This window comes from Phacochoerus africanus, chromosome 1 (genome assembly GCF_016906955.1).
Source record: "Phacochoerus africanus isolate WHEZ1 chromosome 1, ROS_Pafr_v1, whole genome shotgun sequence".
Taxonomy (NCBI): domain Eukaryota; kingdom Metazoa; phylum Chordata; class Mammalia; order Artiodactyla; family Suidae; genus Phacochoerus; species Phacochoerus africanus.
Genome location: NC_062544.1, coordinates 286,141,008 through 286,165,168, shown reverse-complemented (window position 1 = coordinate 286,165,168; position 24,161 = coordinate 286,141,008). Strand labels below are relative to the sequence as shown.

At 56.8% G+C, this 24,161-nt stretch overlaps 1 protein-coding gene across 4 annotated transcripts in view; it reads right to left on the bottom strand.

Moving 5' to 3' along the window:
• Positions 1-23,756, bottom strand: part of PKNOX1 (PBX/knotted 1 homeobox 1) — a 45,256-nt gene extending 21,500 nt beyond the window's left edge. Inside the window, exons 1-5 of one of the 4 annotated variants that reach the window (XM_047797389.1) lie at positions 20,403-22,979; positions 6,848-6,985; positions 5,386-5,493; positions 3,115-3,242; positions 643-814 (exon numbers count right to left, since the gene is read on the bottom strand). In XM_047797389.1, coding sequence (XP_047653345.1) covers positions 643-814; positions 3,115-3,242; positions 5,386-5,436 — 351 coding nt within the window. In that variant the 5' untranslated portion in view covers positions 5,437-5,493; positions 6,848-6,985; positions 20,403-22,979. Of the gene's footprint in view, positions 1-642; positions 815-3,114; positions 3,243-5,385; positions 5,494-6,366; positions 6,435-6,847; positions 8,233-20,402; positions 22,980-23,604 lie in introns of those variants that run through there. The other 3 variants (XM_047797379.1, XM_047797399.1, XM_047797408.1) reach the window with 3 other exon arrangements.
• Positions 23,757-24,161: the final 405 nt, after the last annotated feature.

Genomic DNA, 24,161 nt, shown 5'->3' with positions numbered 1-24,161 from the left:
CCCCAAGTGCCAGCCTCCAGACAGCCGTCATGGAGAGCAAAGCTGGGGGCCACGATCGGGGGCCAAGAGCTGAAGTCAGGCTCAAGCACACACCGACCCCAGAGGGCCTTCCTGAGCATCCAGGGGGTGCTCGGCCCGCAGCCCAGTCGGGACGTGGGCCCAAACTGTCCTGCGTGATCATGACAAGGGGTCATCAGAGAAGGCTGGGGACCAGGGACATTCAAGTCACGCTCGGGACGTCACCTCATTAAGTTGGACAACTCTCCCCTTTCGCAGAACCAGAAACCATCTAAAGTTCTAATCAGAAATCTAAGTTACCGAACAGATTACATTTACAAGAAATAAAAATATCCGGGAGTTCCCGTCATGGCTCAGTGGTTAACAAACCCAACTAGGATCCATGAGGACGCGGGTTCGATTCCTGGCCTCGCCCAGTGGGTTCAGGATCCGGCGCTGCCATGAGCTGTGGTGTAGGTTGCAGACATGGCTCGGATCTGGTGTGGCTATGGCTGTGGTGTAGACCAGCAGCTGTAGCTACGACTGGACCCCTGGCCTGGGAACCTCCGTATGCTATGGTACGACCCCAGAAAGACCCCCCCCCCAAAAAAAAGGGAAAGAAAGAAAAACATTGATTTTACTTACTAAATTGTCAGTTTCCGGATCTTCACAAAAGAAGGGTTTTCCCTCCTTCTCTTGCTTCCTTACAAAATTCTCAATGTCCACATCGAAACTGGCAGAAGTCGTGCCTTCCGAGCCCTGTGTAGATTGTTCACATTTTTCAAATAACAAAGCTAACAATGGAAAGAGCGGATGCCTGGAGGGAGAAATTTTACAATATATTTTCTGCGTTTTGGAGAAAGCGTTTTAGTGTGCACACACGCACTGCCTGATCCGACGGCTCTGTGGCGACAGGACCTCAGGCCACACAGCACGCCCATGCACGCGCTCTCCCTCCCCGGACCGCAGGGCACCCGGAGGGCTGCAGCCCCCGCCCCGTCACAGGCCCAGAGTGCTGTCACCCCCCAGCGATCCCAAAGCTACGAGCAGTCCCTCTCCATTTCCCACCAAACCCCAGCCCTGGGCGCCGCTGGACAGCTCTACCTCCTGCCTCTCCAGCTTCGCCGTTGGGACAGTTCTTATAAACGGGGCCAGGCGTGTCGTGGCCTTTCGTGTTGGCTTCCCGCACGCGGCCCGGCGTCCAGGCTCACACATGCCGTGACACGATGGCCGCAGATGATGCCATTGCGTGGCTGACACCAGTTGTACGGGTCAGAGTTCATGTGCACATCCCCGTGCTGGTTGGGCTGGAATTTTGCATGGGATGTGCGATCGGGTCAAGGGTCTCTTATTCTGCACAAGGAGGCCCAGTGGTTGGGGTGTCCACCCGAAATCAGGTAGACCGATTCTTCCAACTCCACGCTTCTTTCTCAAGGTTTTGCTTTCGTTGGTCTGGTTCTCTCGGCTCCCGCAGGAAGCTCGGGACGAGCTCATCTACAGCTGTCAGAACACCTCCTCGCCTTCCACCGCCCCCACGGTGGGACAGAGACCAGCGTCGGGAGAGGGACCCCCTTACCGGGCTGTCTTCCGAGCCACGGACACGGCACACCCCTGGGTGAGGTTTTCCTTGATTTCTTGCATCAGCTTTTGATAATTTGTAGCATAAAGGTTCTGTATGTGGTGTCTTAGATCTACACCTAAATTTCACTTTTGGAGCCCTTGTAAATAGTATTGTCCTTTTTTTTCTTTTTGGCTGCACCCGCGGCATACGGAAGTTTTGGGCGAGGGATCAAACCTGTGCCACCACAGAGACGATGCTGGCTCCCTAACCCACTGCGCTGCAGCAGCAACTCCGATGACGTTACCCTTTTAATTTCAATCTCCAGCTGTCCATTACTGGTATAGAAACAGGATTGGTTTCAGTGTGTTGCCCTTGCAACCCATGACCTTGTTAAACTCATTTATTTTGGGAGTTCCCATCACGGCACAGCAGAAACGATTCCAATTAGGAACCATGGGGTTGCGGGTTCGATCCCTGGCCCCGCTCAGTGGGTTAAGGATCCAGTGTTGCCATGAGCTGTGGTGTAGGTCGCAGACTCGGCTCGGATCTGGCATTGCTGTGGCCGTGGTGCAGGCCGGCAGCTACAGCTCCGATTTAACCCCCAGCCTGGGAACCTCCATATGCTGCGAGTGTGGCCCTAAAAAGCAAAATAAATGAATAAATAACCAAACCCAGTCACTTATTTCATTCCGGACGTTCTTCCGGTGTGGTCTGCACATAGACGACCATGTCATTTGCGCCTGAAGCCTGTTTTACCTCCTCCTGTCTAGCTGGACGTGCCTCTTCTCTCTGCGCCTCGCCTGGGCCGCCCAACAGCCCAAACGGCCACCACAGGCTGAGCCGGAGTCGGCGGGGACGCCTCTGCCGTCCCGAGTCCCAAGCTCAGGGAAAGCTTCAGGCTTCCGCCACTTCGGATGATGTGAGCTACAGGCGTGAGGCAGCTGCCCGCTACCAGGTTAGGAAAGCGCCCTCCGGGGCCACTTGGCGGACAGGCGCTGCCCGTAACTGGCTGTTGGCTCCCGTGCCGCGCGCTCCTGCGCCCCCGGTGCGATCGCGCCGCAGGTGGCTCGCTGCCTGGTCTCCGAACGGCGACGCCGTCCTGCGCTCCGGAGAGAAACTCCATCTGGCCACTTCGTGGTCTCCTTACGTGTTGCCGGATTTGTTAGTATTTTGCTGGTGACGTTCAGGGCTCACTTCACGGCTTGGTGCCGTCTGCCCCCGGCTTTCACGTCCGAAGGATGCTCGCTTCGTAAACAGAGTCAGAGGTGTCCCCTCTTCGTCCCTGGACGAGACTGGGCGCACTTCTGTTCTCCCTTCTTTATATCTTTGGTGGAATTCTCTTGCACAACCATCCGGGCATGAGGAGTCCGGCTTGCAAGGCTGACTACAATGTAGATTTATATTCCAAAACCTTTTTAGAGGCATTAGGAGCAGCGGCGTAATGAGAGCCTTTCACCCCAGCAGCCGTCGCCTGGCGCCTCACGGCGCTGCCTCGCCGAGCGCCCGGTTCCGTATAAGGAGGTTTTCTACACCCGCAGGCTCCACGCCCGCCCTACCTGTAAATGGCCTGCTTGTCTGCATCCATCGGTGTCTGGGACCCCACAGGGGGGGGGCTCACGCCCTCCACATCGGGTTCGGAGCAGTGGGGGTCTTGCTCAGTTTTTAGCTCGGTTACCACGTGCATCTGCGAAAGGTGGAGAATCTGTCACTGACGCAAAAGAAACTGCTGCCCAGGGAGCCTCGACTCTCAGAGGGGCCCAGCGGGAGAGCGAGGAAGAGCACACCGCCAGACCGCGGGCCCTGTGCCCGCGGAGGACCCAGGGACGCGACGCGTGCGGCCGACAAAGCTGCCTGGAATCGGAGATGCTCTCAGGCCGCTAAAACCCAGGCCAGATCTCCAAGCCATTGAAAAGCCGAGCGGGCCACTATCCGTGAAATGCTTAGATTTTCAAAACCACAACAACCCCACACCTGTGAGGGCGCTGGCGGGTTCACAGTGTCACCTGCCTGTCTCTGCTCACTCCTCTGTCCGCAAGAGGATAAACAGGCCAGGCGCTTCCCATCCGGTCACAAAACAGCCGGAACCACTGTGGCCTGTATTTGCGACAGGGCTGAAACTCTCCCTCTCCTCTCCTCCCTTTTTTTCTTTCTTCCATTTTTGGCCACCCTGTGGCTTACGGAAATCCCCAGGCCAGGAATCAGATCTGAGCCACAGCTGCAACCTATGCTGCAGCTGTGGCAATGCCTGATCCTTTAACCCACTGTGCCGGGCTGGGGATTGAACCTGTGTCCCAGCGCCGCAGAGACGCCGCTAGTCCCATGGTTCCACAGCAGGAACTCCATCCCTTACCTGCCTTTAAACCTCAGGAATCCACATGCTGTGCAAAAAAAAATTTTGGCTGCGCCTGCAGCATGTGTGACTTTCCTGGACCAGGGCTTGAAACAGCCACAGCCATGACAATGCCGAGTTCTTAACTGCTACATGACCCAGGAGCTCACAAACTGCAAACATTGCAAGAAATACTTAAAATTTTTAAAAGTTTAAGAAAATTTTCACTGCATCCAGAAAGCAAAGACCAGCTGTGTTTAAATAGTATTACACATAAGAGGAAGCCTTAGAAATATTATCATTGAAATTGCTTTCAACTAAGTGGTGTTGCTTGTAATTAGGGGAAGAGTGTTTAAATCCTTACACATAAAGAACTCAGTTTATTTACAAATGAAACAAAATTGCTGCAGTGAACCTCTCATTATCTCTGAGCTGATGGCCGCCCCCTTGGCTTCTTCACAGCTGGGGTGTCTGGGGTCTGCCTGCCCCGCCCCCAACTGCTAGCCTCTGTCCTCAAGTGGCTTGGTTTTTGGGGGGGTGGGGGATGGTCACGGCCAAGGATAGGAGAGCCCATGTCCCTGCCAGGAACCCAGACGGATGCTGGGTTAGGGTTAGTGTTAGGGGTAGGGGTAGGGAATAATTCTTCAAGAGTCAACTAGAGAGACAGACGTCTATGCAACAGGAAACATGCCCGGAATGGTGCCAAACTGTCCACCCAGGAGAGTCCTGAGTTGGGAAGAGAGGGCGCAGCCTCTGGTCCTACACACCGCCTGGAACCCATCACACGGGAAGTACGTGGGGGGGGGCACCCCAGGCTAGATGGCTCCCCAAAGCCCAGAGCAGGGAGCTGGCCCAGGGCTGCAGACCAGGAGGGAGCATGAAGTGAGCCCCGTTCTGCACTGAGCAAGAGCCTTCCGGAGAATTCAGGGTCCCAAGAGAGGCTGCACGTGCCCCCAACGCCCCCAGTCCCCAGTTCCGGGCTTTCACTGTAGCTTTAAGGAAAACAGGTCTCAGGGACAGTGGCAGAGTGGTCAAGAAGCCACGTGTGTTATCAGAGAGAGTGTGTAGACACAGCCACCGAGTAGGAGCAGGAGACAGACAGCACTGGGGACACACGACCTGACACTGGGCAGGCCCCCTGCCGCCCGCGCCAGGGACGACCCTGCCGGTCAGCACCCAGGCAGAGTCTGTGATCATCAACCACCAGCGCGTCCTTAAAGCAGCAACCCTGACTCACTCTGACGTTGAAAAGGTAAATTCCCAAAAACTAGGATTTAGAGGGGTCAAAATTCCAAGAGCGATCTTGGTATCGCCCGGCAAGAACCTGACCAAGTCCATGGCTCAGCTGCCTGAGCGCCAGCAGGTCACGACCGCATCAAACGCGGAAGGCCCACCCTGCGCCTCCCGGAGCCTGCCCCCCCCAGCACACACGGTGCTCTCCGCGCTCGCCGCCAGGCCGGCGGCTGATCCTCGTGCAGAATAAAGCGCGAGCTGTCACCTGCTGCCCATCTTGATAGCCGTCTATGCTCAAGGCCTGTGTAGCCATCATGGTCGGTGGGCTTTATCACAAAACATCAAATCATCTTGAGTCAAACGCACACGGTGTCTGCGAAAACAAAAGCAGAGACACGTCGGTTAATCGGGGCAGAGCACTGCCTGCCCCTCGTTCCGCAGCACCACGGACCTTTTTTTTTTTTGGCTGCACCCACGGCCTGCAGAAGTTTCAGGGCCGGGAATCAAATCTGTGCTACAGCAGCAACCACGCCGGACACTTAACCCGCTGAGCCACCGGGGAGCTCGCCGTATACACGTCTTCCCAGGAGAAGGAGGACCATTCTCCACACTTCGTCAGAGGCCGGATCCGCCCAGCATCGCAGCGCCTGCCTGGCCACCCCACGTCTGTCCTCGCACGTGCTACCGCCTCTGCAGGCATTGAGATTTACCCCTGCACTCACCCAGCAAACACCCAGTAACGTCTACATGTGCAGGACACTGTCCTAGGTCCTGGGGCCATAAACAGGGGGCCACCAGGCAGCACCCAGGGAGCCAGGGGGCTCTGGCAGGGTGACACGACAGAAGGTGAGTGTGCGGCTCGTGGCATGCGGCTGAGCCCCGCAAGGCCGAGGCAGCCACTGGGCTAACCTCTGGTGCGACGCAGGGACAGGAAGGCCAGGTGCACCTGTCGGCCGCACAGGTGAATGAAGAGGGAAACGGGGGCTGCCTGGGCCCCGCAGGGGGGAGGGGCCCGCAGGGGCCCAGGAGCAGGTCACATGCGCTCACAGGCCAGGTGAGGACTGTGAGTCTTCCTGAGGGCCAGGGAGCCTGGGAAGGGCTGAGCACGGAGGCTGCCGGCTCCGAAGGGCCCCTCTGGCCGTGGCGGGAGCAGGCTGCATGACTGGGGGCCAGGAAGGCGGCCAGGAGCACAGGCTGTGCGGGCGGCCGGGGAGCAGGGCGGGTCGGGGAGGGTCCACGGTCCCACCTGAGGCACTGGCAGAGCTGAGCCACGTGTCCCGAAGTGCAAACACCGCGAGGAGCAGGTTCTGCGGCCTGGGGCAGAGAGGAAGAGGGGGACCTGCCAGGTTTGAGACACTCCTCGACCCCCACGAGCAAGTTCCGAACAAGGGCGTCTGGGCCACAAACCCGGCGACCACCAGGGTGCGGTGAGGAGGCGCAGAGGCCCGGCGGGGTCCTCCAGGCCGCCCAGGTTCCAGCACAGCCCCGCAAGCAGGGCCAGACTAGAAATGGGGTCTTTCTGGATGCCACATGCTAAGGGTCTCGAGCTGGGAGAGATGCTCTGAGAGGCTGGGGGAAGGGCTGTGAGCCCCCGGGATCGAGGCAGAGGCTGGGATGGGGGTACCAGCCCAGGACACCTGGAGTCCCCAGTCCTGACCTGCTCACTGACCCTGGTCCAACGGACAGGGCGGCCGCAGAACCCGCATAAGGGCAACAGCTCAACTAACCCAAGGCACCGCGGAGGCCCTGCAGCTCTAGACGAGGCCCGGTCAGTCGGGGCGAGGAGCACGTCCCCAGGCCGGCTGTCCCAGCGGTGGAGGTCACTGCTCTGCTCTTCCACCTCTGGGGTTTCATCATAACACACGCTGGGGACAAGACAAAACTTTATTTAAGAACATACAGCTCCGCGGCCCTCCTCTACTCCAACTGCTTAAAACTGCAGTATCAGCATCACCCGGTGCCAAGGTTCTAAAGGGAATTTTGACATTTGTGGCCTCTCTACAGGGAGCACCGCGCCAGGAGGTGGCAGAAGGGGAACAGCGCCACAGTGACTCATGTCTGCTGGGTGAAAGTGTGGGGACAGAGAAGCAGGGGGGCGGACATCCCCGCAGGACGGCCAAGGAGCCAGCAGGACGCTGCCGGCAGGTGGCGATGCCGCCCGATCCGGCTCCGGAGGAGGAGCCCCGGGTGGGGGCAGGGGGCAGCCTCCGGGGCTCAGTCTGGGGCGCTCCCTCCAACTCCAGCCGAAGCCGCGGGTATGACACTGCGGCACCTGCTCCCAGCAGAGCTCGCCGGGCTGCCGAGGAAGCCGCCTGCTCTGCTCGAGGCCTCAGTCGGCCCGCTGGGCTACACGGCCTCCGGGTCAGCCGCCACGCGACTAAGTGAAAAGCGGTGGTTCCCTGGGAGATAAAAAAAGCATCCAACCCAAGATAAATCACCGGCAGGCTCATCTTGGGAAAAACCTGTTGTATTAGGCATTACATGAGAACCAAGGCTCCCTGAGATTTAGAAACAGGCAGCGAACCCCTGCTTCCCTCCCGTTACACAGAAAACTAAGTTTCCACGATGTTCAAACTCAACAGTGTCCCCCACTCTTTCTTTAAAAAGATCACACTCCACTTACAGGAACCGCATGTTAGCCACATTCCTTGTGCTACACAGCACACACTCTCATATCTTACCTGGTACCTAGTGGTTTGTCCCTCGCAATGCCCTCCCCCCCCCACTGGTAAGGACTGGTTTGTTCTGGTACCTGTGAGTCTGTTTCACTTTTACTGTATATTCACTAGTGATTGTTTTTATTCTGCACGTAAGGAACATACAATGCTGCTCTTTCTGACTGGTTTCACTTAGCACAATGCCCACCAAGTACACCCACGTCGGTGCAAATGGCAAGTTTCCATCCTTTTTTAGGGTCGAGTAATACTCCACTGTGCGAATGCGCCCCGTTGTCCTCATCTGTTTGCTTGTCGATGGGCACCCAGGTTGCTTGCATGCCGTGGCTATTGTAACTAATACTGCTATGAACCCTGGGGTGTGTGTTATCTTTTCAAATCAGTGGGTTTGTTTTCTCCAGATATATGCCCAAGAGTGGAATTGCTGGGTCATATGGTAACTCTATTTTTAGTTTTCTGAGGCCCCTCCATACTGTTCTCTGTAGTGGCTGCACCAGTTTACACTCCTGCCAACAGTGTAGGCGGTTCCTTTTCTCCAACTGTCTCAACCTCTTCTTCTTCTTTTTTTTTTTTTTTTTTTTTTTGCTTTTTAGGGCCACACCTGCAGCATGTGGAAGTTCCCAGGCTAGGGGTCGAATCAGAGCTGCAGCTGCCAGCCTCCACCACAGCCACAGCCATGCCGGATCCTTAACCCACTGAGCGAGGCCGAGGAGCGAACCAGTATCCCTGCGGATCCTCTTCGGGTTCATTCCCGCTGCGCCACAGCGGGAACTCCACGTCTTCACTTAACGTCATGTGGGGCTAAAATCAGGGTGGAAGAACTGCCAACCCAGTGTACTCAGGATACCACGGTTTTGGTCCATTTTATGTGTACAGGTGTAATCCAGGTACAGGTGTAATCCAGGTAAAAGGACTCATCCATGGAAACTGTCTCTTTGCGCCCTTTCAGGAATTCCAGCCAGATGAATACAAACGGCCAAAACGCAACCTTCCAATCTTCGTGTACAGAAACCATAAAACTCAAAAGTAACTGGAGAAACACAAAACTTAAAACAATCCATCCCTTGTCAGCCGCAAGTATTAAACTTGAAACAACAGCAGGGCGCTCTGCTAGCAGACGTGACGAGAAGCCTGGTGCCCCCGAGGGGTCCTGGGATCGCAAACCATGTAACCAGTTTGAAAGCAACTGGAGCACACGAATGGTTAACCATAAAACAGTTATGCTCTTCTCAGAGTTCCTGCTGTGGCTCAGCTGGTTAAGAAGCCAACTAGTATCTGTGAGGATGTGGGTTCGATCCCTGTCCTCGCTCAGTAGGTTAAGGATCCGGCATTGCCACGAGCTGTGGTGTTGGTCCCAGACGTGGCTCGGATTCTGTGTTGCCGTGGCTCTGGTGTAGGCCGGCAGCTACAGCTCCAATTTGACCCCCAGCCTGGGAACCTCCATATGCTACAGGTGCAGCTCTAAAAAAAAAGTTTTACTCTTCTCAAAATCAACTAAGACTATAGCTTTGGTACTAAGACCTCAAGGGCAGATAAAATACGAAATGTTAGCCAAGTCGAAGAGGCGAGCGCTTTGCTATGTTTAAGCTTTCCAGCCCAGGCCGGCTGACAAGCCGGGAAGCTGTGCAGGAGCCAGACAGGCGAATCCCAGCAGCGGGGAAGCCCTGGGGGGGTGGGGGGGTGAGATGGACGCGGCGGGAAAGGTCAGAGCAGGCTCCTTCTGCGGATCAGAGGCTGGAGAGGCCCCAGGTGGCCGCTGCTCGGCTTCCCCCCCCCCCCCCCCCCCGCCGAACCCTGATGTGTCCAAGGTGCCGTCACTGCTGCCTTATCAGGGCAGAGTCTCCGGGCCCTCCGGGAGATGTCGGTTTTAATGTTTTTGTGTTTGGCTTTAGAATATTTGTTTGCAGGAGTTCCCGTCGTGGCGCAGTGGTTAACAAATCCGACTAGGAACCATGAGGTTGTGGGTTCGGTCCCTGCCCTTGCTCAGTGGGTTAACGATCTGGCGTTGCCGTGAGCTGTGGTGTAGGTTGCAGACGCGGCTCGGATCCAGCGTTGCTGTGGCTCTGGCATAGGCCGGTGGCTACAGCTCCGATTCAACCCCTAGCCTGGGAACCTCCATATGCCGCGGGAGCAGCCCAAGAAATAGCAAAAAAAAAAAAAAAAAAAAAAAAAAAGACTTCAAGTGATATCTTCCCGTGCTCAAGAGCCTTATTTCAAAGGGCATTAAAAGCGAACAACATGGGAGCTCCCCTTGCGGCGCATCGGAAATGAACCTGACCAGTATCCACGAGGATGCGAGTTCGACGCTTGGCCTCGCTCAGTGGGTTGGGGATCTGACGTTGCCATGAGCTCTGGTGCAGGTGGCTAATTCAGCTCAGATCCCACCTTACAGGGCTGTGGTGCAGGCCAGCAATTCAACCCCTAGCCTGGGAACTTCCACATGCTGTGGGTTCGGCCCTAAAAAGCAAAACTAAAACAAAAACTCATGGCAAGAAAGCTGGATATGTGGAAACAGAGCCTACATGTCACCCCAGGGGCGGAGGAATCCATCGCAGTTCCTCCCCCCCGCCCCCCCCCCATCCGTGAACACGATGGTCACGTCCAAGAGAAAAGGCGCCACGGGCCTGGCAAGTGGAAAGGCAGGCACGCGACCTGCTGGGAGCACGACGGTGCCTTTTATTCAGCCTGCAACGGCATCTTGAAAGCCTTGTCTGTGCCCAGCTCTGTTCTAAATCCTGGGGACGCGGCAAGAAACCAAACAAGGTGCCTGCGTCAAGAGACAGTTTCCTAACAACATTGGAAAGTATCTGGATTATCGGGGAGGGACAGTGCCCCAGGACCAAGAGCGTGGGGTCCTCTCTGGCGCCCTTTATGAAGTCTGAGGGTCTTTTCAGTCCTGATTAAACACTGGAGGAGTTTTCCTGCTCCTGGCAAAAGTACGTCCTTGTCGCTCTACTTCCTGGTGGACGGGCGGGTGGGAAGTGACCCGAGTCTGTGCAGACCCCCCTGGCACCCGCTCTAACTGTGCTGAGCCCACTCGCGGTTTGAGCTGTTTGTGGAGTGTCTGCAGGTTCTCCTTAGCGCGTGTCGTCACCTAAAGATCACGCGGAGACAGAGCCGCAGTCAAGATTCCTGCTGGTTCTGAGAAACTCCCAAAACTGAGGCACGGGGCTCCCGGTGACCTGGCTGGCAAAGCAGAGGCTCCCACAAGATCAGACCTGGAGGCAGCCACCCCGGAGCCACTCGGTGTGGGTCCTGCTCAGGTAGCCCGTGCCAATGCCCAGGCCAACACGCAGGCGCCGGGAGCACGGGCTCCGAGGGGCCACCAGTGTCCCAGAGGGGCTGCGCGAGGGCAGGGAGGAGGACAGGGGAAGGGCTCTCCCCAGCGCCACCGGAGGCCCTGCTCAGACATGCTCCGCACACCCCGCCACGGGGCCCTCGCCCCCTCTCCAGTCCGACCTGACCTCTCTGACTCCCTCGGAACCAGGAGACACCCAAAGTGATGCAGGGCGCCCCCACGGCTGGGTGAAGCAGGTGACGTGCTCCTGCCTCGAGGCCCCTCACTTCTGCAGCCCTGAGGCCCCCCCCCCCCGCCCCCAGTAACAAGTCTGGCTAACCAGACCCCCCACCCCCAGAGGCGAGGAAGCCTAGGCCACAGGGAGGGTCTGTCCAAGGGGCTCTGGGCCACAGCCCGGCTCCCGTCCCAGCCGACAGCCAGCATCAATTTCCGAGTCGGAGCACATCTCCCCCCAGACTCCGGAGCCCTCGGCCACCAGGCAACCCCCAGCCCCCACGCCCCCCTAGCTGAGGACCCGACCTTGAGGAGCAGAGACGGGCCGTTTCCACCGCGCTCTTTCCGAACTGTTGGCCCGCAGACCCACGAGCAGGACGAAAGGGCCAGGCTGTGCCCAGCCTGGCCGAGCGGGGACGCGGTGCCATTGCTCTGCCACAGTGAGGCGACAGGGACACGGCTAGACACCTCCCGAGGCCAACCTGGCCGTGCCGTGTCCTCTGCCTGGTATTTCAGAGAACGCAACAGAACTGTGTTTTGTAAAAATTAACAAACAGAAACCTCGATTCGACAGAGTCGGGAGCCAGCAGGGGGCGCGCACAGGCCCCGACGGTGGGGACGCGTGGGAAGCAGGAGCTCAGCGAAGAGAGGCCACCAGCGAACCCTCACTTCCTGCAGGGACTCTGCTGACTGCAGCCCCCCAACTTCTCCTCCCCCTTTTCAATCGGCTCTCCCTCCCTCGCGGCAGCGCAGCCTCGCCAGGGTCGCAATTCTTCGTAGATCCCGAATAGCTTCGATTCTGCTAGAGAAGTAACCAGCAGTCTGTTTCAGGTCAACCGTTTCTAGATTAACCTCAGAACTCACAAGGAAGTCACAACAGCGCGGGCAGTCTGACAACCGTGATGCCTGAGAATGGTAACTGTATCAACGCAACCTACGAATTAGGGAATTACGTCATTCGAAGTGGGAACGGATGGGAGTTCCCACTGCGGTGCACTGGGGTAAGGACCCAGTGTGGCTGCAGCTCCAGCCCGGATGTGTTCCCTGGCTCGGGAACTTCCGTGTGCCACGAGGATGGGCAAATGAGGGGAAAGGGGGCAGGTCGGATGAAGGTGATCCACTGGGTACACACCGCGAACGACCTTCAACCACGTACCTATGTGTTCGAGGACACATAGGTGTCGGCCTGCTCTGCAGACCTTCGTGCGTCTAAAGAAAACGACGGCCTGGTGCTCGACGCCTGGTACCAGTGGCCTATCTCCAAAAGATCCGAACACTTTCAGGCACTAAAGGGGAAAGGACGCCTCCTTCCTGCCTGATCCTGGCACGTAAGAAGCCTGTAACGGAGTCCACGTACGCTGACAGCCCACGGACAACCCCACACCACCCGCGAGCACATGAGCACTGGGCAACCGCGAGGTTTACGCCCTGGAATTTCACTCTGGAGAACGGGCATCTAGCTTTGACTCAACAGCTAAGTTACAGAAACAGTCGCCACCCATCCCATCATTTCCTGGACTCCTAGTAATGCCTCCAGACCCTCCTCCCGCCCCACCCCGCCACCCTCTGCCCTGCAGCCCCAGGGATGGCATCACGAAGGCTTGCTGTTCCCTCTGGGTAACCACTCTTCAGAGTCACTTGCCAGTTTCCTGGCCTTCTCTAGTGACCGGCGAGGTGGTTTCAGGACACTAGGATCTCCTGGGTTTGAACATTTACAAACTGAGGGCAGTTTTTAAAATATGTATACATGTTTTGACATTCCAATTACCTCATCTTTTTCCAATGCAAGCCCCTGCTGTTACCTCCTATAGCCTTTTATCCGATCCTGGTAATTCTTTTTGTTTTCTTGGTTTTTGTTTTGTTTTGTTTGCCTTTTTTAGGGCTGCACCCATGGCATATAGACAGTCCCAGGCTAAGGGTGAATCGGAGCTACAGCTGCTGGTCTATACCACAGCTCACGGCAAGGCTAGGGATCGAACCCGCATCTTCAGGGATCCCAGTCGGACGGGGTTCTGCAGCGCCATGGCGGGACCTGCACGCCCTGGTGATTCGAGACAGCTTTCTGCTTTTAGGCGAAACGGGGCTCCAGGCTCAGCTCGCCTACTTGCTGTGCCAAGCCCAGACTCTCCCAGGCCACGCGAGCCTGGAGCCGACTTCTCGCAGGGGGCAGGTGTGTGGGGACCACGGTCGGTGCCGGGGGGGCTCGCTGTCCTGGCTGCTCACGGGTCCCAGGACGATTCCACGGACAGGGAGGAAATCTTTTCTCACAAATTTTTTTTTAAAACAAGTTAACACTGATGCCTCCAATTCAAATCTGAGATTACAGGGTATTTACATAACTACTTTGAATTACAACTTGTATGTCTTTCTTTCTTACCCTGAAAACCTTGTTTCCTGATGACAGCGACATAACGACTCATGTCTATGTGTGTATATAGTATCAAGATAACATGAATATCATACTAACAACTGGAGTATTCAGAACTGTTTTAAGATTTCTTCAAAGCTCAAGATTTATCCCACTAAGATAGATGTATAATCCAATTTGTTTTGTTTTGTATTTTGTCTTTTTAGGGCTACACCCCCAGCACATGGAGGTTCCCAGGCTAGGGGTCGAATCGGAGCTACAGCTGCCGGTCCACACCACAGCCACAGCCCCACCGGATCCGAGCCGCGTCTGCAATCTACACCACAGCTCACGGCAATGCCAGATCTTTAACCCACTGAGCAAGGCCGGGGATCAAACCCACATTCTCATGGATCCTAGTTGGATTCATTTCCGCTGCACCATGACAGGGGTGCCAAGCTTTCTGGATCATGAGCAAACACTTAACGGCCTCTCCGAGATGAAATGCACGCTCCCCTCACACCCCGCGCATCCCAGCACGAGGTGAGACGGCTCAGGGGCAGCAGGCTGGCTGCCCCTTCGCGCCCACTTACAGCTGCAGACGGAGCGCCTTGGGGTGTGGACGCTGCACGGCTGACTCAAGCGCCGCTCTGGGGGCCTGGGCCTGCTTCCGGGCCGTTAAAGGGATCTTCTGGAGCCCTAGATCCGACGAGGACACACCACTTACACCCTGCAGGGGACTCCCGCTGCCTGCAAGACAGAGACCCTAAGTCTCCCCAGGCGGGACTGCAGCGTGGCTGCTCCTTGCTGCCCCCCGCCCACTGCACTCAGAGGCCCATGTCCCCCCACACACACCCCTCTGGACACACAGCCCCCCGACACACTGCAGTCAGAGGCCCATGTCCCCCCCACACACACCCCTCTGGACACACAGCCCCCCACCTGGAAGGACCTCCCACTCTGCATCCCCTTCTCCACTCCCATTCCCCTGGCGCTTCACATGGGTCAGCCCGACTTAGAACTGTCCTGACCTCTGACCTGCGTCTCAGAGCAAAAGCTGCTGCAGGTGGCATCTTCCGTCTACTTGAATGGGCTTCTCGTTAACTTATGCCATCACTACTTCCTGGCAGGAAGGAGCCGCATCTGCATTTGGTCACCACGATATCCGTTGCCACTATCACAAGGTTTGGTACACAGCAGGTGCACAATAATGCTGTTTAGTGAACGGAAGCTCCAGTTTATACAACACGGATTATGTGTCCCCCGAAAGTCTGACCTAACCCAGCCGGTGCCTTTTTAAAAGATCCATCTTGACCATCTCCGCCGCGGCTGCCCTGGCCAAGGTCTCCTCCTCCAAGGTCAGCTCTGGTCACTTACGTCGTCTTCCTAAACCACACACAGCGCGAGTTCCCCGGGGGTCTGGTGGTTAGGCTTCGGCCCTTTCACTGCTGTGGCCCAGGGTCCCAGCCCTGCTCTGGGCACCGAGATCCCGCCTGGAGCCGCTGCACGCTGCGGGGACTGCCATGGAACCAAACATGGTATGTCCTTATATGTGCAGTTCCCATCATCTGGGGTCACACACCTCTTAAAATACTGCTCTCATTTCTTCTTAGTGCAATCCGCAAAAAGCAAAAACACATGTGCCTTAATTTTATTTTCCTGGTTCCTTGGGCTGAAGCTGAATTCGTTCGTTTTTCTGGTTCTCTACTAAGTGCACTTCTCCCAAGAGCCGTTCCTGCCTCACCCCAGGGCTGCGGTGGGCAGCCCTGTCCTTCGCTGAGCGTCCTCTTCAGCCCAAGAGCGAGAAGGAAGGGGCTGGGCCCTTCGGCGAAGATGTTCTCAGCTACCCTCTGACTCTCAGGTTAACTGGGTTGCACTGTGGTCGGAGGATCTGCTATCTATAGGTTTTACTTTTTGAAATCGGGATTTTTCTTTGGGGCCTAACATGTGGCAGTTTTTGTTCGATGTTCCATGCACTTGAAGAGAATCTATACTTTATGTCCTGTTACTTAAATCCCCTCTATCAACACCTCTCAAGTAGGGATGGTCTGGCCCCCAAGGGGCACCAGGCAAGGCCCACACACTTCCAGTTACCACGCGCAGGAGGGAGGGTGCTGGCCTCGAGGGAGCGGGGGCCAGGGACGCTGCTGGGCAGCTTACCCGGCACAGGACAGCGCCCCAATGCCCACAGGGCCAGGCTGAGAACCCCCCACTCCCCCCTTTCTCTTTCTGGCCCACCTGACATGCAGCTTGTGAAGAGTCCTCCTCTGTGTACAAGCGTCAGCTTCCATTTTGACCCATCGCCGTATTTTTCTACATTTTATTAACACGTTATACTTGTGACTAGAAGGGACTCCTCCAATGCTTTTCACCTTGAGTCTAGGTGTTTGAGACTGATCTTGCTAAACCTTTGTTTTTCTTTTGGCCATACCCACAGGATGTAAAAGTTCCGGGGGGGCAGGGATCAAACCCGGGCCATGGCAATGACAACACTGCGTCCCTAACCCACGGAGCCACCAGGGAGCTCCCCTGCTTTCTTTTCACGCGCTGGATCTAGTTCTCTCCCTCCTGCCGCCGCCTTCTTGTGTTAGTTACAGGTGAATCACTTACAGACTGCACTCAACTCCATTTCGTGTTTCTGCTAAGCCTGGGGTCTTGTCAGCTGGGAGACTTAACCCTTTTACGCGACTCATGGCTACCGCTGTCTCTGGGCCGATCGCATGCCTTGCTTTGGAACACACCCAGCAAGCCCCTCCGCCTTCTCTTCACTGCCTTTGGCGGGAAATGACGCTGTTCTTTGCTCCGCGTTCCCGCCGAGCACGTGGGAGCCACGCGGCCCCTCTCCCGTCTTCTGCCGGCTGCCCACACCACCGGCATCGGCGACTCCCACAGCCCACGTCTGCACGGCAAGCCTCGGTGCAGGGCTGTGCCCCGCGCTCATCGCCGTCCCACCCGAGGCTGTTCTTCAGCACGGGCGCTGCAGGCCCGGGGCTGGTCTGAGTGCGTGCCAAATGCCAACGCGGGAAGGCAAACACATCGGGGACCATCCAGGACCTTTTTTCAAAGCTTTAAAATGAATTCGGGGCGTTTAAAGGTTAAACTTACGACCCTGGGGTACACCTGGCTGTGACGCGTTGTTCCCAGCGAACGCCGTGTGACCTGATACCCACATATGCCCACACGCACAGGCAGTGTTTGCTCCTCTGCAAGTTCACGGACACAGCACCGCAGGGTGCCTCCTAATGGGGAGGGGGACCTACCGAACTTAGCGAAGCGCCTCACAGTAACTGCTTCTGAATATCTGATTATGCCGACTAGACAAGAATTCCGATTATTTTAATGACACTCTTAAGAATACAGCTAAAAAGAGAAAATGCACGTTCTGTTGGCACTATAATTGTCACTTTCAATATTATTTGTTACATGAGAAAATTACATTAGAAGAGCATTCCTGGAGTTCCTGTCATGGCTCAACAGTTAACGAACCCAACGAGTATCCATGAGGATGCAGGTTCTATTCCTGGCCTCACTCAGTGGGTTAAGGATCCAGCGTTGCTGTGAGCTGTGGTGTAGGCCAGCAGCTATAGCTCCGATTCGACCCGTAGCCTGGGAACTTCCATATGCCACAGGTGCAGCACTAAAAAAAAATAAAAGGAAAAAGAAAAAAAAAGAAAAGCATTCTTTTACACCTTGAAGGCAGAAATACTGGGGATATTCCATAATACGTATTCCACTCCATGCGAATTCAGTAGCTGTATTTTTCTCTGGGAACATATAATTTATACAGAATATACACACACACACACACACGCATACATACATACATACATATATATACATATATTTCTTTTTAGGGTCAAATCAGAGCTACAGCTGCCAGCCTACACCACAACCACAGTAATGCCCGATCCGAGCCGCATCTGCGACCTACACCACAGCTCACGGCAACGCTGGATCCTTAACCCACTGAGCAAGGCCAGGGATCAAACAAACCCACATCCTCATGGACACAAGTCAGGTTCATATCCCGCTGAGCCACAACAGGAACTTCCAGAATATTTTTTTTTTCTTCTTTTTTTTGCAATTTCTTGGGCCGCTCTAGTGGCATATGGAGGTTCCCAGGCTAGGGGTCAAATCGGAGCTGTAGCCACCGGCCTACACCAGAGCCACAGCAACGCGGGATGCAAGCCGCATCTGCAACCTACACCACAGCTCACGGCAACGCCGGATCCTTAACCCACTGAGCAAGGCCAGGGATCGAACCCGCAACCTCACGGTTCCTAGTCGGATTCGTTAACCACTGAGCCACGACGGGAACTCCCAGAATAATTTTTTTTTAACAGTAAAAATAGCACACATAAAGGTGGAAAGATTTTTAAAATTTGAAATAGTTACAGTTTTTGGTCTTAGGATATACTGGACTGACATGAAGCTTGAACCTGAGAAATAACTATTTAAATAAACAACAGGCAAAGTACAACCTCAGGCAAGTTAACTAAACATCACCTTCTCAAGTCAAAGGGTCCCCAGGAAAGCAAGTCTCAGAGAAGTGCCCCAAAGGAGCCGAGGAGCACGCCTTCTCCTGTCTTAATTCCCTTTACTGAGAATCACCGAAAGCAACGCCAAGACCCGGGCTGGGGAAATTCCGGAAAGAAAAAAAGAGCCCTGAAGAGCCAAAGATCAGTGAGCAGCCAGGTCCCCAGCCCACCCCAGGGAGCTCCTGAGCCCTCCTTGCTGCCCGCTGGCATCCGGGGTCTGAGGACAGGCGCTCTGGGCAAGGAGGGGGCACCCACGAGAAAGAAGCCAACCCCGTGCGCGGACTCGGTCCGGAGAGCAGGGACCCTGGGCACGCGGCGCCAGAGCGGAGAACGCGGGGCTCGTTCCACGCCAAGTCCTTCCTCCGCGACCCTCGTCACCGCCTGGAGCTCTTTACCCGAGGCCCTCGTTTTGCACGACCCCACACACGGGTCCTCGCACGTTAGGAGCTCAGGGAGGAAAACCTATGTCTCCCCTCTTCCTGTTCCTCTGCCCCGGGTCATGCCTCGGCTCCATCCGGACCCAGGCCCGCTCTGGTTCGGCGCAGAACCGAGCGGGGCCAGCACGTCCCCCGCACGGGGCCAGCCAGCGAGTGTCCGGGGCTCTGCGGGCCTCACGCCGTCTCTATTCCGGCTTCGCTCTCCTCCCAAACGTCCCCTGACGGCTCTAGGGCGGGACGGGAACAGGCCCGTGGGACGCGGCCCACGGGCCTGCTCTCTGCCAACCCCAGGCCTCCAGTCCAGCTGACCCTGACCCCACCCAAAATGTGCTTCTAAGGCCGTCCTGGTGACTCGAGTCTTTTGCAGGTTCCCCTTAATCCACAGGCGGGCTTCCCCCCCCCCCCCCCACCGCCGCCCGCCTCGGCTCCCGTCCCCAGGGGGCGTCACCCCAGCTGCTCTGAGAGCGGCTGCAGCTGGCGAGCATGACCAGGCCCGCTCCCGGGGACACGCAGGAAAGCCGAGGGCACCTGCAGCTTCGGCGGCTCTAAGAGGGCCGGTCACGAGGCCAGAAAAGGACAGGGAACAGTGGCGACCAGGCAGGAGGCAGGACCCGGCGAGCTCTCGCTCCCGATTCTGGAGGGCGTCACTCATCTCGGGCAGGACCCTTGCTAGACTAAAGCTGTGTATGCATAGAGCTGAGAAAGCTGTCAAGGAATCCCAGGAAACTGTCGAAATAATACAGTCCAACAAAAGGGCTCTTTTCCAAGACACCCTGCAGGCTGCTGGGCGGCGTGGCTGCAGTTCACTGAACTCCCCCTCGGGAGAGCCGGCTGCCCCAGGGTCCCAGGGCGAGGCTGTCAAGACCTCACTCTGCGAAAGCATCCGTCGGAAGATCACTTTCGTTTTCAAACAAGGTTTGGGGAGGCACCACCTGAACTTTAATATTCAAATAAAACCACAGATGTGGAGCTCCCGTCGCGGCTCAGCAGGAACGAACCTGACTAGCATCCATGAAGATGTGGGTTCAATCCCTGGCCTCGCTCAGTGGGCTGAGGATCCTGCGTGGCTGTGCCTGTGGTGGAGGCTGGCAGCTGCAGCTCCAATTCGACCCCCAGCCTGGGAACCTCCATATACCGTGGGTGCAACCCTAAAAGACAAACAAACAAACAAAAACATAGACATTAAATCCTGTCAAAACAAAATCCATCCCCAAAGTATTTCGAAGCTAAAGGGCCACATATGCCTACTAGAGACAAAGCAAAACTCTAACAATAAAGGCGTTTAGTGGTTTCGGAATCCACTGTAGTAAATTCTGAGTTGAACGGCCTGTCCCATCAAACTTGGGTTCCACATAACGCTTTCTGGGAAACGCTGTTCTAGGTCAGTACTTCTCAACTTGGGGGGGGGGTTATCCCCCCGGAAACATTTAGCAAAACGTGCAAAGACATTTTTGGTTGTCACACCTGCGGGTGGGCTCCCAGTGGGTGGGGACCAGGAATGCTGCTGAAGTCTTCCCATGCACAGGGCAGCCTCCCTAACATGGACAACTAGCCCTAAGTGACAACAGTGCCACTGCTTCCAACCCCTGCCTGAGTGGACCATAGAGGCTTTTGCTTGGGCTGCAATAAATTCTGCTGCAATAATTAAAAAAAAAAAAAAAGTGACAAAATTTAAAATAATGCAAAGTTAAATTCCTGGTTTTTTAATACAACCGCCACCCCCCCAAACCTTGATAAAATGTCTCAGACAACAGGTAACAAATACTGAGCTCACCAAACTCTCATGAAGGCGTGACTTCTTCAAGTCTGATCAGAGCTCAGGACGCTGCAATCGCAGCTCTTCCACCCACCTCAGACCCTGCTGCAAGGGGGCGCTGTGCAGTTGGCAAGAGTCTACCCTCCCTGGGAGAGCTGGAGACCAGGAGGCCCTGGCACACAGGTGGGCACCAGCAGAGCTGGCCGGCGGCAAGCAGGCCAGCCCTGACATGCTCTGTGGGGTGTCCGCCGGGACAGTGGAAGCGGGGAGGCAGGGGAGCTGGGAGGAGCGGCCCTGCAAGCAGACGCAGGCGGAAGCAGCAGGCCAGCAGGAGCAACAGGACTCAACAGGGAAGGTCAAGGCCTGAGTGGGCAGTGCCACCCGCCCCAAGGCCAAGCACACGTGGTCCCTGGATCCCGGATCCCTTTTTTCCTTATTTCCCGTGTGACCCTAAACCCGTGGCCTGCTCCCTGCCATCCTGGGGCCTGACTCCAACAGCCAGGCATCCATCAGTCACAGATGCAGACAGCGTGCCCGCAGCCTCAGCCCCACAGGCTCCACTAGGCAAGAGGCTGAGGCCAATGACACACCCCCTGTGGGTGGCAGGACCGGCCTCAACAGAAGTGACCTCTGGGACAGCCGCCCAGCCCTTGCACGTGTACACTAACAGGTCCCAAACTGACACTCTCCTGCTGTGTCTCCACCGTCCACGTGTTCCTGAGCAGCTTGTACAAGACTCATCACAACAGCGCCGTCAGACAGGAGCCCGAGTGGCCCAGCCGCCCGGACAGCAGACTTGCTAAGCTCGGGGCTCTTATCTGCCCCGTCTGATTTCCTTGTCATCTTTGCGTCAGCACAGTCAGCTGAGTCAGGAGAACGCGGCACAGACACATTCCTGCGAGGGGATGGGCGGAGAGGAAGCGGATTTCTGGGCGAGTGCAGAGGTTCTTTCCTGGGTGGTCTCGGAGGACCCGAGGGGGTGGGGGCGGAATCACTCCTTCACTTGCACTACCGCCTGCCTGCAACTTAGCCCTCACTCAGTGAGGAAGGTGGACGTGAACTCCCGGAGTTGTAATGGTACCTGTGACTTCTCTACAACAGAAACCAGGTATTTTTACCAAGCATTGGTGTTGCTGTAGAAATCTCAGGTTGTCAGTTATACTCATCAGTACGCAAAAAGAAATTACTAGAGTGTTGTAACCTGCTACCAAGTGAGCTAATAAAGAGCGTGAAGGAAATCTGCCCAGTCTGGCTCAGCAGTTTCACAACTGTATTTGAGGGTAACAGCTTCTCTTCTAGATCCTACTTTCTCCTTCCTAAACTGTCAGAGGAGGAGTCTGAGCCAGCACAGAAAAAGGCCCCTGGGGCGGGCTTTGCATCTCTCTAGAAGTTTCAAGGTTATTTCTACAACAGTGTGAATTAGTTTGCAAAAAAGTGAAAGTTACAACTAGAATGTTACTATTCAAGCTGTACCTTTCACTGGTCCCAAGTAGTACCTTTCTAAAGTTACAGTAGGCTGATATAAAGACTGTAAATGTGTGCACACAAAGGGACAAGAATCCAACAAAATGTCTTTACACCCAGAATCATTAACTATGCAGCGCTGACACGTAAACCACCAGCATAGAATGTTAATCCCTCAAGTCATAGTTCACCTACTCTATTTCCTAGTTCTAACTCCCACTTCTTAATCTCTCAGGCAGGAAGCTTCCTTGCACAGCTGCCTCAGAAAACACCGTGGCAGTCATTATCACACCACGGGGCATCCTGGATTCAACCAAATACTGTCATTAAAAGATCCACACATCACTCTCCATGCTCGGTTAATTAAGAAAGTGATGAAAGGCAGATTCGAGCCCGTCTGCCATCTTCCAAATCCATGTACAACTACATGTGACAGCATCCCCAATACCTGCACTGGCAACACTTCACCAAACAATTCTTCCGTATATTACAGAAAATATTATGTACCATGTACATCCTTTTTCAATATGTCAGGAAAAATCACATACTTATACCCAACCAAGCTGAGAGTGCCCCATCTACCTTAAAGTGGAAAGTACTCACTTCCTTCGGAAAAGCCAGTAGCTTACACTGAAAGCTAAATCTTAGAATCTCTAGGAATAATTATAACCCCCTTACATAGGGCAAACTTATTCTGGATGGCTGCAAGTCCCCGATCAAGTCTACCCATTGCTCATCTGCGTGGGGAGGGCTCCTTCCCTTCCACCCCACAAGTACCGACTTCTGCCCTCACCCCCGCTGGACCCCCAGCCCAGGAGCACGTGCTAAGACGCATTTTCGAGTCAAACATCACAAAGGAGAGCCTAACTGGCTGAAGCTCAGAACCACTAAGAAAACAGGGCGTTTCAACAGCCACTACGATGAAATAAAGCAGACTCAACTTTTCCTGATTTTTCTGAAGTGACTCACGATCTCTTTCTAAAGGAATGTGAAATTCCAGCCAGCGGCCAGACCATGCCCCACACGTCCAGGCACCTATTTCAAATTAGCCCTTTATTATTCGCCATGCATTTGTAACTCATTCCAGAAACCGGGCGCCCAGGCCCTGGAGCAGGAAGGCAAGCCCACCCGGCTCCCTGCCGGCGCCGCCTGCACAAGGCCCAACCCTCCGACCCCGCCGCCCCGGGAGCCCCGCAGCCAGAGGGCGCGGCGCCCCCGCCCCGAGCGGCCCCGCCGTCCACCGCCCGAACCCCGTGCCCGCGCGCCCCGCCGGCCCCGCCCCCGCGCTCCGGACGCCGGTCCCGCCCCCGCGCGCGCCCGCCCCGCCCCGCCCCCACCGCGCGCGCCCGCGCCCCCCGCCCCCGCCCGCGCTGGGGCGCGCGCCGCACTCCGAGAGGGACGGTTAGGAGCGCGCGTCTCGCGGCGGGCCCCGCGCGGCGGCGGCAGCGGCGGCGGCGCCTTCCAGAAATTTCCGCGTCCCAAAGCCCACACCGAAAAGCAAGCGGGGCGCGCGCCCATGCCGGCCCGGCGGACAGCGCCCCTCCCCGCGGCCTCGGCTCCCCTCCCCCACCCGCGCCCCCTCCCCGCCCCCTGCCCCGGGCGGCGGGTCCGGCGCGGCCCTCCCGGGCGGTGGCGGCCCGCGGAGACCCAGGCGGCGGCGGCGGGGCGGCGGCCGCGGCGCCTGCGGGCCGGCGTGATTGATAGGGACGGGGCGGCGGAGCGGCGGCGGCGGCGGAGCGGTTGAGTGACAGCTTACCTGGGTGCCAATCTTCATCACACTGACAAGCGGCTGCAGCAATCGGGACCCGCAGTGCCGCGCCCGCGTCCAACCGTCACGCCGACGCTGGGCCACGCGACACAGCCTCGCTCAATGGGAGGAGGGCGACGCCGACGCGCGCCGCATCAATATTCACACGGGGGGCGGGGCCTTCGGGTCCAGGGCCCCGCCCCGCCCCTGCGCCGCCGCGGCGGGGGGCGTGGCCTGCCCGCCGGGGGCGGAGAGTGGGCCGGGGGCGGGCGATAGCCGGCCCCGCCCCCGCCTCGCGCCCCAGTCAGGCCCCGCCCCACGCCGCTGCGCGGCGGCGTGAGGAACGGCCCGCCCCGCAGGCTGCGATCCCCGCCTCACCGCTGTGCAGCTGGGGGCGTGGCCTGTGCGCCACGCCCCCTTTGTTCGCCCCTCCGCGGCGGATGGAGGAGCGGACTCGGGTGGGCGAAACCATCCGCGGAGGTCGGCGGGGAGGCTAGCGGTACCATACGCGGGAGGCGACGCTGGGCCGCCTCCGCGCATCTCGGTGCTGCAGGGTCCGGCCAGCC